Genomic DNA, 15,941 nt, shown 5'->3' on the forward strand with positions numbered 1-15,941 from the left:
GTGGGAGAGCGTGGACACCGTTGGCAAGCAGCAGCCGATGACTGGCCTCACATTTCCTTGACCTCCATACGAAATTATTGTAGATGAGCTCTGTCAGCCCTAGGAAGAAGACTCACAGCCTACCCACCTGCTTACATCCCTAGTGAGAATTGTGTTTGGTTTTTCTACCGGCCCCGCTATGAAGTTTCCACCCTGCAGACCCAACACAGCCCTGTGCTCCACCACTGCTCAGAGCTTTTCAGGGCTGCGCCCTGGGTCGGGGCTCATACAGTGACGGTGTAAAACGACCAAGTCCTGAGCAGGCCAAGACAAAACCCGTGTGCAGGCACGGGGTGGTGCTGCAGGCAGCCCCGCTGCTGCCTCGCCTCGCCCAGGTGAGGGGTGGTGGCACCAAAACCTCCCCCCTCTGAATTCAGAGAATTAAAACCAAGTTAAATGTGCTTTAGGGAAAACCTGACCGGAAACAGCTTTGATTCCCCCCCCCCTCCGCCGCCATATTTCTCCCCGCACAAAGCCCGCCCGCAGCCCCGCGGGGGCCCCGGCCCAGCCGCCCCCAGGGGCGGGCCCGCCGCCCGCGCAGACGCTCTCGCCGGCTCCGAGTGGCCTCGTGTGCCGTTGCCGCCCGGGTCCGTGTCAGCGTGGGCTTCGCCGTCCCCCCAGTCCCACCCCGCAGTGCCGTGCCCGCAGCCAAGATGGCTCTCCCCGCTTCACCTCGCCCGTTGTCGACATGGCGGCCGGCAGCGTCGGAGCGGGAGGGCCTTGCCCGGGCCCGTCATCTCCCGTCCAGCAGCGGGGAGGGGGGGCTGTGGGGGTACGGCCCGGCCCGGGGCAGCCCTGGCATGCTTTTGGCTTTCCTCTTATGTTTTGCTCTCCGTGGGGTGCTGCAGCCTGCTTTTCTCCTCAGCGGCGGGGGGGCAGAGGCAGCAGCCATGGCAAGGCTGCAGGGGGTTCTGGCTTTTGGGGGGCCTGCTCTATGTTGCTCTTGTTTCCCTTCGCTGCCAAGGGAGCCTTTCTTGAAATAACACGTCTCTGCCTGCAGGAAAGGGGGCAAGAAACAAGGCTGAGAGAAGAACCCCCTCTCCTGCACCCTCCAGAACCAGTTGAGCAGGGCAGCCGGTAAGGCCAGCGTCTCGCACCTGCCCATTGCATGCCCCGCGGCACACCATCGACCTGTCGTGTTTCCACGGGACCGGTGGCATGCATTTGCGAAATTCCTGGTAGCAGCGCAGTGCCAGCAGTCAAGGGTGGCCTGGAGGAAAATTCGGTTTTTCCCTGCAAGTATGTTTGTCCTGGTTGCTCACTGAAAATAATGAGGTAGTAGTAGAGGGTGGGAAACAGGATTTGGGTTTCATGGGCCTGTGGCTTGCTCCACGCACTGAGTTACGTAGCCGTCTTAAAACACATTTCCTGGTCGAGGTTTGACGCAGCACAGGCTATCAGTGTTGGCGTCGAAGCACCGCTAGATAAACCTGTTGGAGAAATACCTGCTCCTCCGCAAGAGGGAGGAAAGGATGGCAGCTGTAATTCACTTCTGTGCTTCATGGGTTTTGAATAAGCAGCCCATCTAGCAGCTTCTTGGAAAGAAAATCTTGGCTTTATATCTAGAGTGTATCAACCCCTTTCCAGGAGGCCTTCATTGCTGTCAAAAGATTCAAGGGCATTACTAGATGTGCTGTTTCTGATTTCTAGAAAAAACTTTTCTGTGTGCCAGACCCAATAAACAGTGGTTTATGTGATGACTGACTGTTGACATCAGCTGGCATATGTGCTTTGAAAGGTCACACTGTCTGTCAGCCCGATCAGCTGATGCAAAGCATGTAACTGACCTGTTTGTTTCATTCCAGCAAGCTGGGATTGACAAACCACAAAGGAAGGAGGAGGGGATCCTGAAGCAGTAACAGACTGTTTGCTCCCGGACTCTGTCCAAGCGGACTGCTTCCGCATCAGTGCTGTTCCCAGGTATGGCACAGGCATAATATTGTGTCTCTTTCATGTGCCTGAAGGCGCAGGGCTGAGCTGAGGTCTTGCTTATCCTCAGAAACGAGTCTCACCATCAGTTTTGGGAGTAGGACTGCTGTATACTTAAGTTAAGACTAGAGGGAGCTGATCCAAGGGAAACGTGGGGGTTTTTTTGTTTGTTTGTTTTTTTAAAAAGGTGAGTTGTTTTATCTGAACCTGATCATCACCTGGCTGCATATGTTGTTAGCCCTGTCGTGGCAATACGAGGAAGGAGGCTGGCACAGGCAGTTGGCAGAGGTGGCCAGGATCACAGCAGCCCATATTAATGACAGCCTTACCACAGCAGCAGCTCCTCTTGCTATAATCTCCTGCTTGCCCTTGGAGGGATAGCATTGGTTGGGTTTTTGGTGTGTTTTGGTTTTTTTTTCCCCCAAACCAAGGACTGAAATAGGCAGTTTTGTTCTTTTAAAATATTCATATACTTAAAAAGCAGCACAAATCACGAAGACAGTATTTGAGGAAAGCTTCTTCTCTGTGTTCCTTACACAGAGTTCATCTGTGTTTCGGGACATGAAGAGCAATGGAGGAGAAACTTCTCTGAAGTGACTGTTGGGCAGCAGAGGGTTGTATACTTTGTTTTGTTTTTAATATTCCAGTTGTGTTTTTCCTGGAAACTTTCTGTGAATGCTCTGACCTTGCCTGTCCCTCCAAGGCAAGGCAGCTGGTCTCCTCCCATATCACAGCCAACATCTCCACTTTGTTCATTAGTGAGTTAGTCAGCATTCTGCAAAGGTCAGAGGTGAATCTTAGCTACAAGTTTACTCAACATAGAAGCACCTAAGGAATGGTGTGGTTTTTTAAAAAATCTGCCTGGGGGTATTTACTTCATTTTTCAGTACTAATCCCTTCTAGGGATTTCTTTGGCCCCTGTGGCTGTAACATTCCTCACTGACAATACCCCTGAGATAAGAGTGTGTTGCCTTCTTAGTTTTATAGAAGAGGAAATAAGTGTGAGCCTGCAGGGTTCCAAGCCATTGCCTGACCACTGGATCTGGTTCTTCTGTCTCTCACTGCAAAGAGTGATAACTCTTTACTGAAATAGCAGAAGGATAGAGCTGGTGGAGGGGGCAGCACAGGTAGCCACAATCTGCTTTTTTTTATTGCATATAAGTAGACAAAACAGATGAAGGAACAAACTTGCACAAAATCCAGAGACTTGGAGTCTCTGGAAGAGCTGGGAACTAAATTCACATTTCACAAGAAACAGTCTTGTTCTGTCCATGTTTTTTCCATGAAAAGCTTCATTGGTTACTTGAGTGAGGTGAAAAACCACGATGTCAGCTCACATTTACCACACTCAATCTCATCATCAGTGCCCAGTGGGTGTTTAAGTGAAGCTCGTGCCTGAAAGTCCTTCTGGCAGATGTCCTTGCAGTAAGGACTGAGTGTCATGGTTTAACCCCAGCCAACAGCTAAGCACCAAACAGCTGCTCACTCACTTCCCCTCCACACAGTGGGATGGGGGAGAGAATCGGAAGAAAAAAAGTAAAACTTGTGGGTTGAGATAAGAACAGTTCAACAGAACAGAAAGGAAAAAAAACCTGATAATAATAAAATGGCAGTAATAATAAAAGGATTGGAATATACAGAACAAGTGATGCACAATGCAATTGCTCACCACTCACTGACCGATGCCCAGTTAGTTCCTGAGCAGCGATCCCCCCAGGCCAACTCCCCCCCAGTTTATATACTGGGCATGATGTCACATAGTAGGAATATCCCTTGGGCCAATTTAGGTCAGCTGCTCTGGCTGTGTCCCCTCCCAACTTCTTGTGCCCCTCCAGCCTTCTTGCTGGCTGGGCATGAGAAGCTGAAAAATCCTTGACCTAGTATACATGCTACGTGGCAACAACTGGAAACATCAGTGTGTTATCAACATTCTTCTCATACTGAATCCAAGACATAACACTATACCAGCTACTAGAAAGAAAATTAACTATTCCAGCTCAAACCAGGACACTGGGTCAATTCCTCTTCTATTTGGTATTGCTAGAGGCGTGAGCTGGAGTACAACAGTGCTCTGCTCAGAGCCTTTACTGTTAGTGGAGAGTCTCAGCTGCCTTACAAGGAGTTATACAGGGTGGCCAAAGGCTAGTGGCTGAGGTATCGGGTGAAAACTGAGGGTGTTTGGGGCTCTTTTGCATCTTTCCTCTCAGATGTCTTTCCTTGAGAGCCTCTCTTAACGCGTCAGTGCTAATCATGCTTCAGCCCAAGGATTCCTGCTTGCTTTCTCTCTCATTCTGTGACCTCCTGCCCCACCAAGTTTTTGCCTTTCACTCCTCTCTTGCCCCAGACACTTGTGTGGCTGTGCTTGGAGTGCTGGACTGGAACACTTTAGTTTCATCCTCTCCGAAAGAGTTGCCCGTCCAGTGTGGCCCTTGATGTGGAGCTGGGTGGCACCCGCCCTGTCCTGCTCTCCACCCAGCTATGTGTTCCTGCCCTCTGTAGTGGTGGACTGGTTGAGAAAGCTCAAGAGAAGGCTGTTGGGATGTGGGGATGCTTCAACCACAGCTTTCCAAAGTGCTGTTCACAGGGTATACAACACAGCTGCCCTAGTGTCTCCACACCAGGAAATCCTTGCCATCCTTGTGCGATTGAGACTACCAAGTTTTAAGGTGCTCTTTCCTTCTGCTAGTGAGCATGATGAACTTCATGAACTGAGCCAGGAGGGATGGGTTTAACTTGTGACTTCTAGAAGCATCAGTGGAAAGGGACCCTCTAGAACATGTTTTCTTTTAAATTGCACACATAAGATACCCTGAAGGGAATAGTCCCCAGAGCTTTCTGGTTTTGGGGCCTGAATCTGTACTTCTGGGAAGCCTCTAGAAAAGCCAGATTTGTTGTGGCCTCCTGGGTTTTGCCGTTGTTCTTCCTTTGCGTCTTTAAATTTGCTCTTATTTTCTTAAGTGAAGTAGGAATATGCTAGAACAGCTTCTCTCAGCTCATAAAGGAGTGCTAAAATGCCCGTGCATTTGTGTTGACTTCTGCTGAGATTTTCATGCTCTAAAAACCCAGCTCAGTCGCATTTGTGTCTCTGCAGTGGGACTATGGAAGGAAAAGAGACATCACCAAGTCATCACTCAGGGGAGAGCAGCATATTGGACCTACCGTCTGTTTGTGACCTAGCAGAGCACTTTCTGCCTCCACACAGCTCTGAAAACAGCGAGGAGCTTTTTCATTCTGTGGATACTTTTCCCTCTCCACCCACAGGTAACAGCTTCTGCCTCTCCTCATGCTCTTTCTTTAGCCAGTGTATTATGTATATAGGCAGTGTGTCATTTGACTGAGTAACTGCAGTCTGATGCTGGTGCATATCTGCCTTGTCTTAAAACACAGTTTACCAGAACTACAGTCTGTTCCAGCTTGACAGATAAAATGTGAACTGTGGGTTGATGAGACACAGGAGAGGAGTTCAGAGGATACTATCAGGTGCTAATGTTTTGACAACACTGTTTCTTCATGTTTAGTTTGTTCTCAGAGGAAGAGAGTTACTTGAACTAACCCACAGAGCAGTCCTCCAGACATCAGTAGGAAATATTGTCTCAAATTACCATAGTTAGTAAGAAATGTTTTTAAACTTCTCCTTATGTTCTTCATGTGCTCATCATGTATCTTCCAGTCATGAGCTCAGGATGTGGCCTCTGTAGCCCGTTACTTTAAAATTATGACAGTGAATGTTTGCTTGTGCTAGTAAGTGTGATGAGAACTGCTTCAGTTCAGCTCTTGGGAGATAGCAGTTTCCTCACTTGAAGGAAGACTGATTCCTGCAGAAGTAGCATTTTAGGTCAGCCACGACTCCAGATTCTTAGGAGTAGTGGTGTATCTGAGAAGATCAAGTGATAGCTGGCACATTCTGATTACTGCACTCCTCAGCCCAGTCAGTGTAAATATATGGCAGGAAATGTGAAAGTGAAATGCACTGGCCCAGTGACACTTCTTGCCATATATTCATACTGGCTGGGCTGAAGGTTGTAGTAATTGTATTTAATATTGTGGGGGGAAAATAAAATCTGATCAGCAAATAATGTGTGGAGAAGGTTTGTCAAGGCACCTGAGCAGGTGAAACATCACTGATGACATTTCTGGTTGCTTTGGAGTCTTAAGTAGTGTAAAAGTAGAATTTGGCACCTCTTCTTCCTCTGGCACTGGGTGGTTTACTTCGGCCTAGTTCCAAGAAGTTAGGTTGGAATTTGACGGGTGAGTTTTTTCAGTGGGAATTCCACTATTTTGCATGCTAAACAGGTAAGCAGCGGGATCTACCAATTAGTCTAGCTCTGTTGATGTTGACTACTTGCCTGTGCAGTTGTCTTCACCTCTAACTGTGGGACATCCAGAACTGTAATGAAATCTGCAAACAGTAGATACCAATCCTTGCTTTGTTTTTCCTATGCAGACCAGGAAGTCACATTTCTTACGTTATTAATGATGCAAGTCTTCTACTGTAACCTCTGCTTTAAACGACACATCACATTCCATGATCCGTATTGCATTAGAGGAATAGTGTATCTGGTTTGAGATTTTGCTTTATTTTTTGTGCATAAGAGTGGTGATGACCACTATGAGGAATGTCCTGAGCAAGCCTTTTCTGCTCTTGTGGGAGAGGAGGATGGGGATGTTCCTCAACAGTGAGATGGGCTGGAAGGCATATGTCTGCGCAGATTTCACAAGCCCTGTGTCACAGGTATGAAGAAATTCTGGGAGCTGTGAGGCGGTTCCTGCAATGTGTCTAGGGCAGCTTAGTTGCTCAAACAACGTTTAGTGTGGCTCAGGGCAACTGGACTTGATTGCTCTGATGAATGGGGTGCACAGAAAAACTGCATGACTACTCAGCAGTCCTAAGACTGGTCTGAGATGTAGCGGCAGTGACATATGTGGAAATGAAGATAGGCAGCTCTAAACCCAAATGACAGCATTGGGCAAGTCGTTCAGGGGGCATGTGTGGAGTCTGTAGCTGAAGCTCAGTACCAAGGTATGCTGAGAGGCCAGGTCTTGCCTCCTTGCAGTTTCCGACACCCCCTGGTGTCAGCAAGGATTCCAGGTGTGCTAAGGAGGGCAGATAGGCCTATGAACCTTCTCCTTCATCACTTGTTTTAGAGACCCCTCGCAACTGAAACCACTTGGCAGTAACTGTGGGATGCATGCTGTAAAATGGTTCCTTACCCTGTGCTCCTAGGAGTGAAATAATCAAGTATGCTCTGAACATCTCAGTTCCTTTGTCCTTATAACAGCATCAAACCAATACACATACTCACTTAAACTCTCTTTTTTGATGCAACTTCAGCTTTCTAAGCCATTGAGTTTGGTCAGCGTGGCAGAAGGGGCAGGAGGATGGTTTTAAAAACAGTCTGCCTGTGTCAGATGTTCTTGGACAAGCAAGTTCTGTCAAACATGTCTTGGGAAAGGAAGCTCCTTGGCTTGTTTGTTTTCTCATGAGACATTGTAAACTGCTGTTGTGACACAAAATAAATTAGGAGAGCAGGGGTGGCTATAGCTTGCACCGAACAGTATGAGCAGAAGATTGTGTCCTGGGGCTTGGGCAGGATGGGTGATGAGTCTTCTCATCAAACTTGAAAGATTTTTGTTAGGGGTGAGGATCTTCCTTAGTGATTCAAAAGCATTTCCAAAAGGCCATTAGGTCTCTGGGAATGTGACAGCTTCCTTAGGAAAGAAGCAGACTGACAGGACAGGCTGTGTTTTCTGACATCTGTCACATGAACTGGACTGAGACTAACTAAAATACCATGCTGTCTGAGCCTCAGGAGTCGGAAATGGATATGGAGGTATTCCTAGTGCCTGAGTCACTAGTAATAGGTCTTATTAGCCTAGAGAGGCTCCATCACTTGTAATAGCAGAAGATAGTACCCATTACCCATGAAAACAGGGCCTTCTGAAAGCAGGCATCCCTAGGCAAGAAAACAGTAGTCCTGTGGGAATACTACTAAATGTCTCAGTTATGTATAAATGAGTGGTTTTACGATTTGTGTGGGAGTGACGGTTCTGCTCTTGCAACAAACACGCATACTTTTATCTTACTGTTATATAGTGAATTCAAGTGTTTACATGGTGATAGACTGAGAAAATTAAATTGGATCAGTGGACCTTTCAGTATGCTGCTTTTTTTTTTTTTACCCCATACTGGAAAACAATAAAAATAATTAATTGTTTATAGTGGTTTTAATCTGCATCACTCAGTTGCACAATGCTGCAGCAACACCTTACTAATTCCTGTGTATTAAGAAAAGTTGCCAGCAAAAGTTCTTACTTGGCAGTGCTTGGGGGTGTGTGTGTGTAAGCCTTAATTATTTGGATTAATATTTGAAAGGCAGCTAATAAATGTTGTTTCCAGTGAAATAAGTCACTGGCAATGTTCCTTTTTCTTGTACGGCACTGAACTGGAGCATACCAGGGACAGCGGAAACACAGTCTTTGCCTGGAAAAATTGCAGCCTAAAAAAGGGTTAGAGAATAGGCTATAGATGTGCTCTACAGATTGGTGCAGGCAGGGTCTTGGGCTCTGCCTATGCTCCGTGGTCTGACAGAGCGGAGTTTGCCAGCACAGCCCTGGAGTGATTCAACCAAGCTTGGGGGAAGCGTTTGAAAGCTCAGCTGTGGCACCCTGCTTGGGAGACTGCCTGTTTGAAGCATGGGCAGAGGTCAGCCCCATCTGCTTACGTGGCTGTTCCCTGGGGCTAGCGATCTTGAGGGGAATGGGTCTCTCTTTGTCCCCTAGCTTCTCCCTTAATCGCTTTTTCATTGTAATGAAAAGTAGTTAAAAAGCTGTGTCCTTAGGAGAATGGAGGGGTAGACAGGGTCACCCAGCAGAAGAGGAAGGTGCACGGAAAATGTAGTGTCACAGGAATAGAGAAAGTAGAGGAAAGATGACAGTAGGAGAGGAAGGATGATGCTGGAGAGATGGGGTGGTTAAAGAAGACAGAGTTTACTGTGTGATTGGAGAGGCCTGCGTGTATCTAAAAGCTGGCTAGCTTATTTAAAAAAATAATAAAAGCCAGTTTGGGAGGGTAGAGGTGTTCAACCTTTAGTTGCCTCTCCAGAAGCACTACTTCTGTTCCTGCAATTTGCTTCAGGTTTGAGCCCAGGCTTACCTTTGGTTATTTTCCATGGACTGCCCTGACCTCTCTAACGCAGCGAGAATCCCAGGCTACCCCTGACCATGCTTCTTATTCCTGCTCCATCCTTAGCACTGCTGCTCAGGTGGCCACATGAGGAGTCACGTCGGGGAATTGGCCCAGCTTGCTGGGCAGCCACGTGAATATTTGTGTGGATGAGACAGGGACAGCTGCTCGTTCTGGCAGCAACACAGGTATATGACAAGATACAGCAGTCTGCAACATGTCCTGTTTTTCAGATGGGGTTACAGTCTTTCCAGAATGGTGGTTTCTGGAAAAAGTAGTGTTAATATTAATCACTTTTCCCTTGTGAGGAGCCAGGCTGTAGGTTCTTTTTGATCAGTCGTGGTTTTTGTAGGCTTGCTTCAAAAACAGTCGGTTTGGAACAAGTCATGAGAGATTGGGGGAAATGGAGCAGAACCATTTCACTGGAGACTCACTGGCACCAGGTAAATCAGTGAGTCTGGGCTACAGCACTGCTGCTGAAATTGCCGCTCGAATCAAGGGGACACACCTGATCACAAGATTATCGCAGTTTAAACATAAAAGCTATCATGATTTTTGGACTGTTCTGGTTGCTTCCTGGGTTTTCAGTCAACCAAGTATGTGTGTTAAACAAAACAGAGATTTCCAACCTGTTAACACAGCCTTCAGTTCTATAGGCAATTTGGATTCCTCTGAAAAAATTGCTACATATACCCAGTAAAGTTACATGCCTAGTTTTGCCGTGGGTTGCTGTGTCTTTTATTAGCAATGGAGGAGTCATGCTAATGTTGGTGCATGTGTTCTAACTTGTCCTTAAATGCTTTCTCCTGTTCACTGCGTCCACTTGCCTGTCAGGAGTTGCATAATCTTTTTCAGGAGTGTGTTGCGTTTACTGAAGATGTCTGGCATGGTTTGTGCTTTTTCTGTATGGGAGTTGTGCACAGGTGCTGACATAGAAGCTGAAAAAGGAAGGAGCAGGCTGTACTTAGCAGCAGCCTTTCAGGGCTGGCACTTGATGGGTGCTTGGAGATGCAGTTCAGTCCAGAGCTCAGTGTATTAATTCATTACTTGGTATCAAAACTATAGCTTGTCCATCTGAGCTACCACTGCTACCAAAAGCCATTTCCAAAATGGCTTTTTGTCTGGCCATGCTGAAGACAACCTGAAGGCTAAAGACCTTTATGTGTAGTCTCATTTAAGAGGTCTATGTAACTTTGTAAATCCAAAACACATGTGATATTTTAAATCACTTTCAGACTGAGACAAAGCTGAGCTAAAAAGGACTTGTACCTGTACTCCAGGCTGCCGTGGTTAGGTACAGAAACTTCTGAGAGTCTCCCTTTACCAAAAAGATACAGATCACCCTAAGAATATTTTACTTTTTGGCTCCATGTGGAGGTGGAGGGTGCTGTACAAAGGTGCTTTGTGCTGTTACAAAGAGTCTCCTTTGACTGCAGGAAGTTAACATGCTCTCCCACTTGCATACCCACTTCAGTTTGAACTGTGATCCCAAATACTGTCAGAATTAATTGGTTTTTTTTAAGGCAGATGACCTGTGCATAACTGCCTTGGCCTTGATGAAGGTCATGGCCCCTTTTTTGGGAATTAGTTCATTTTTATTGGTTTGTTTCTTGCTGCCCTCTAGTGAGCAATGTTACCCGTTTCTGATGCCACCAGCCTTGCATGCTCAGAACTTAGAGGGCTGGTTATTTTTTTTTTATTTTTCATTTGGTGGTGGGAATGCATGTCACTGTACTGACCTCAGTCCTGTGTCAGTTTACTGCTGTTGAGAAAAGATGCTAAACGGTCCCCAAGGCTGATGTGGGAATACTTCTGAGGAGTGTTGGCTGCTCATTGTTTATTGCATGGGTCTTGGCATAAGGTGGCTAATGTTGCCTGTTTGTGAAGTATTTGTTTTTGTCTGGGAATAGCCTTCCTGCTTCTGTCTGTTACAATTACAGCCATGCTGGGATCTGATTTTGTTATGGAAATGAAGAGTCTTTAAAGCTTGGTTATATTATACATTTTTTTGGATGCAACTGTAATTTTTTTAGCCTTTCCAAAAGTTCTTGTTTTAGCAACTTTCTTTTTTATCCCTGATACCGGTATAAACATCCACTTATTTTTCAAGGCAGGTGATTTGTTTAGCTTATCAAAAGCAAAGTAGCACCTATTTTCGAGTGAATGTATATTTTTTTATTGATGATTTTTAACCAAGTACACTCTCAAATATGATCAAAATACTAGATTTTTCTTAATACTCTAGTCTCCTCAATAGGAGAAAAAAGGTGAAATGTTTCAAATCCTAATAATTTTGTATAGATGTTGTGATCTAGTGGGGCAGACACTCAGTGGGCTTGAATTTATGCAGCTCCACTGAAGTTGTGGGCTGGCCCTTGGGTCAGGTAACTACATGGCTGTGGTGAGTTTGGCAGCGTTAACTTTCCAAGAGTCTCTTTGTGGCCCAGTTGTGTTTAATATTGAATGAAGCTGCAAAGTGGAATTCATGCTACCTTACGTAAAAGGAATAGAGGGAGACAACATGACACAAAAAATAAAGCACTCGGCACCACTGAGTCACTGAAGGTCTTACATCTTCTGTAAATTAATTTTTTCCAGGAATGTGTTACATAAAGCATCCAGCCAAAAATAACTCCTGGAACAGAAAAAGGCAGTGTTTTATTCTTCACAATCTGAGAAAGAAAACTAATACTATTTTAAGGAGAATTAGAGCACTATACTTACATGAGTAAGGGAAAAAACTGAGACCCGTGACTTGCCTTTTAGACTTTAATGCTTCAGAGTACCTCTGTGTTCTATGAAAATGAACAGTTTGTACTAAACCATTAAAAATTAGAAAACATGTCCAGAGGAAATGCTTCAGTAACAAAGACAAGGAGTTGCTCTTATGCACTGAAGTTGTCTGATCGGATTCTGCTGTTCTGTGTGTAAAGGAGAGCTTGGGAGTTTGTCTCTTGGAGGTGCTGGGGAACAATCATGCAGTGCAACTGTGTGCTGTAGTCTGGTTTGTATTGACTTGTTTGGAGTTGCATCTTCTGCTCAGAGTGAGTTTTCTTCTGCTACACAGCTCATATTTTTTCCCCAGAAAAAGAGGATTTGGTAGGCTCGCTCTCATTAGGCACAGAGTTTCAGCTGTATCTAATTACCAAGCCTTTCAAAGGAGCATTATACGTGTTCTGCATGTTATCCCCAAATCCTTAAAAAGTGCTGGCACAGTACAGAACTTGGAATTTGTATATTTGAGGGTGACTTTGGGGGACCATGACCATTGTTTCCTTTCATTCATTGTTTTTAATTGAGCGTATAAGCTAATTAAACCCTTGCTAGCCCCTCTGTGTAGAGGCAGAAGCAGAATGGGTTGATTTCCAATTTGGGATGCGCCCCTCAAACTTTAAACAGTGAAGTGGTTTCTAAATTGTTCTAAATGTTCTAAGTTTCTAAATGTTTCTAAGTGGTTCTAAATATTGGCAGGAGTTTTGTTTCCTCCCTAAAGCCAGTCCTAAGCAGTTGTCTATCAAATTTGTAACTGTATGCTGTAGCCTTGTACTGAGAACTACTGCATGATTACTGTAGAGCTAGGAGCTAGTGGCTCATCCGCATGGTAGCTTTAGGAGTGGGCCTTACCTGTAACAAATTGCCATTGCTTGATGAGTAATATTTTGTTAATAAGTGCAACAGGCTAAGTATCTGTGGAAGGTAATGGGGGTATTGGTTTGCGGGTTGTTTTTAATGATATATGTATGCATGTGTTCTGGTGCTGGATTTAGAGCTTCTCCAGCTCTAATAAGCATCACAGAGATGAAGTTTTTGTTTCTGGTACTGGACAGTAACTTTCACAGGTGGGGACTGATCCAGAGCTCCTTGCTGATGCCAGCTAATACTGGTTTGGGTCTGTAGAGCACAGCCCTGGAAAGTGCTGAGTGACTGTGCTTCCACTGACCGTCCACAGAGTTGGCTGCTCAGCTCCCTGCAGGACTGAAAACTTTCTATGCATTGCATAGATACTTTTCTTCAAGCTAGCAAAACATACCTGCTTTCTAATATTTAATGCTAAGTCCTGATGGGGAAGGGGGGAAATCTTGTGGCTGAAGATGCATGCACTTCAAGATTTGCCAGTTTTTTACCCAGGAAGTAGTTCAGGTGAAATCTAATAGCAAAGAACAGATTAGATCTGTGATCTGAGCCAGACTTCCAGAGATGGTCTTTTTCTTTTCCTGAAATCACCATTCTGCAAAGATATTGCCATGTATTTAAAGGGTGATGATATACCTAGGATTTCTGTACCAGTTAATGAATGGAGGCAAACAAATATGCCACACATTCAAGACTGAATGTGTTTGTTCAAAGCCAAATTTTGCTTTTATCCCACCTTCTTACAGTCCTTTTCCTGTCAAATCAGTTGCATTGACTGCTGCTGGTCTGCTCTCTGATCTTTGGCATGGCTCTTGTCCTGGTTTGAGCTGGAATAGTTAATTTTCTTTCTAGTAGCTGGTATAGTGTTATGTCTTGGATTCAGTATGAGAAGAATGTTGATAACACACTGATGTTTCCAGTTGTTGCCAAGTAGCGTGTATACTAGGTCAAGGATTTTTCAGCTTCTCATGCCCAGCCAGCAAGAAGGCTGGAGGGGCACAAGAAGTTGGGAGGGGACACAGCCAGAGCAGCTGACCTAAATTGGCCCAAGGGATATTCCTACTATGTGACATCATGCCCAGTATATAAACTGGGGGGGAGTTGGCCTGGGGGGATCGCTGCTCAGGAACTAACTGGGCATCGGTCAGTGAGTGGTGAGCAATTGCATTGTGCATCACTTGTTCTGTATATTCCAATCCTTTTATTATTACTGTCATTTTATTATTGTTCCTATTACCAGTACTAGTTTCCTCCTTTCTGTTCTGTTGAACTGTTCTTATCTCAACCCACAAGTTTTACCTTTTTTCTTCCGATTCTCTCCCCCATCCCACTGTGTGGAGGGGAAGTGAGTGAGCAGCTGTTTGGTGCTTAGCTGTTGGCTGGGGTTAAACCATGACAGCTCTTGACAGCTGTGGTTTCTTGTACCTGTGGGCTCTGTGTGTCTCACTGGCATGGTTGATGAGCTCCATGGGGCAGCGACCACACTGTGCTGCATAGCTATCTGCTATACCGAGGACAGTGAAATCTCCAGCTTCCTTCTGGGATAACAAAGCCCAGCAGCACCTTGTACCTGTCTGACCCAGGTACAAAGAACCTGTTGTTTTAAACTTTTGAAGGAAGTTTATTTAGTCCTTGTTTGGTCAGAGAAGGTAAAACAAGGTTCAGAGTAAGGAACAGTAAATACTCCCAGTTGAACCATTAAGCCATGAATCAGAGAACACGTTTGTCCTGTTCACCATTGAGAACAAGACGTGTTTCTAAGGTAGCTCATAAATCTTTGGGTTATTTTTCATTTTAAATGCAAAGTCCATACGTTGTGAAGATGATGCAGAGTTGCTATATGTGTACTATATAATCTAGAGCCTGGATATTGAGTTTCCAAATGTGCTTATACGTAGCAAGGCTTACTAACTGAATGTATGCTGCTGTATCCCTTACATTGCTGGAAGATTTTTAGTGAGGTTTTGTTTTCCTGTGTGCAAAAATGTTGTCAGATTATTTTATTTTTTTCAGACACCATTCACTTTTTGGAGATTTCTCTTAAATGCTTCAGGTCCTCATTTGCAAATACTGAGCCACCTTGCCAGGAGACATGAAGTGACAGAGTCTGATTGACAAGGCCTCACACAAATGAACTTTGGATTTAAGTGGTTTTGTCAGTTCAAACTGACACACAATACAACAGGAAGCATCTCCAAAGAAGAAAAATGCAGGACAGGGTAGTATGAGAATGCCCTAAGTGGGTCAGAGTTAAGATTGCTTGAGTGGTAACTTGACATCATCAGCAGGTTAACAATGATATTTATGGGCAGTACAAGCAGAAGTGATCCTGTCCCTGCAAGCCTTTAGCTACCAGGACTTCTGGTTTAGGAGCCACAGATAGCATACCACTGTGTCACTAGCTCCTGATGAATGATCCTTCCAGGAATTTGTCTAACTGATTTTGACCTCTCTCTCTCTCGATGTGGGAGTGGGACTGGAGAACCACTGGCTTTGTTTTGCATCTTTTGCTTCCTTTGATCCCCTGAATATCCTGAGTTCCTGCAGGCTAAGGAACAGTGTATGATCACTGCTGTTTCTTTCTCAAAGCCATTTGTGGTCTTACAGACATCTTACACATTCTCCCTGTTGTATTATTCCAGGCTAAAGAAACCTGGTGTATTTTTTATTTTATCTCAAAGAAAAGCCATTCCAAGACTTTAGGCAGCTTTAGGCTATCCTTCTGTGTGTCCCTTCTGGCTTGTCAATGGTCTTCAAGAGATGTGGGGACAAGAACCATGCCCAGTGCAATGTCTGTGACATGGCTCAGAGCAGTCTGTCCTTGCTTTTAGTTCTTTGTGCATTGTTTTGCTCGATTTTTTCTTTTTCTCTCTTTTTCCTCCCCAATTTGGTACCTGTACTGGGGGAAGGGAAGTCTTTCCTTGCTGGGCACTGAACGATGCCTGGTCTAGTACAATAGTCCTGAAAAGGTGCTCTCTTGAAAGGTCTCTTACTACCTAGTAATATAAGTCTAGGATCCCTGCAGGTAGGTCAAAGTTGTCTTTTGCTTTTTTAATTGTCTTTTTGTTCAATGCAGTCTGTTCACATGCTTTGTTGTCTTCTTTCCTTCCCATATGATATTCCTTGCTTTTGTATTTTCACTGCCTTGTTTCCTATT

At 45.1% G+C, this 15,941-nt stretch overlaps 1 protein-coding gene across 1 annotated transcript in view; it reads left to right on the forward strand.

The window, feature by feature from the left end:
* Positions 1–546: 546 nt before the first annotated feature.
* The window catches only part of LOC104836253 (chromosome unknown open reading frame, human C20orf196), a 61,181-nt gene continuing 45,786 nt past the window's right edge, over positions 547–15,941 (forward strand). The window contains exons 1-4 of the mRNA XM_010574723.1: positions 547–626; positions 1,040–1,278; positions 1,845–1,959; positions 5,060–5,229. Of these exons, the coding sequence (XP_010573025.1) occupies positions 5,067–5,229 (163 nt within the window). The 5' untranslated portion in view covers positions 547–626; positions 1,040–1,278; positions 1,845–1,959; positions 5,060–5,066. The remainder of the gene's footprint in view (positions 627–1,039; positions 1,279–1,844; positions 1,960–5,059; positions 5,230–15,941) is intronic.

Source organism: Haliaeetus leucocephalus, unplaced genomic scaffold, assembly GCF_000737465.1.
Source record: "Haliaeetus leucocephalus isolate CR32 unplaced genomic scaffold, Haliaeetus_leucocephalus-4.0 Scaffold450, whole genome shotgun sequence".
In the NCBI taxonomy this organism is placed as follows: Eukaryota; Metazoa; Chordata; class Aves; order Accipitriformes; family Accipitridae; genus Haliaeetus; species Haliaeetus leucocephalus.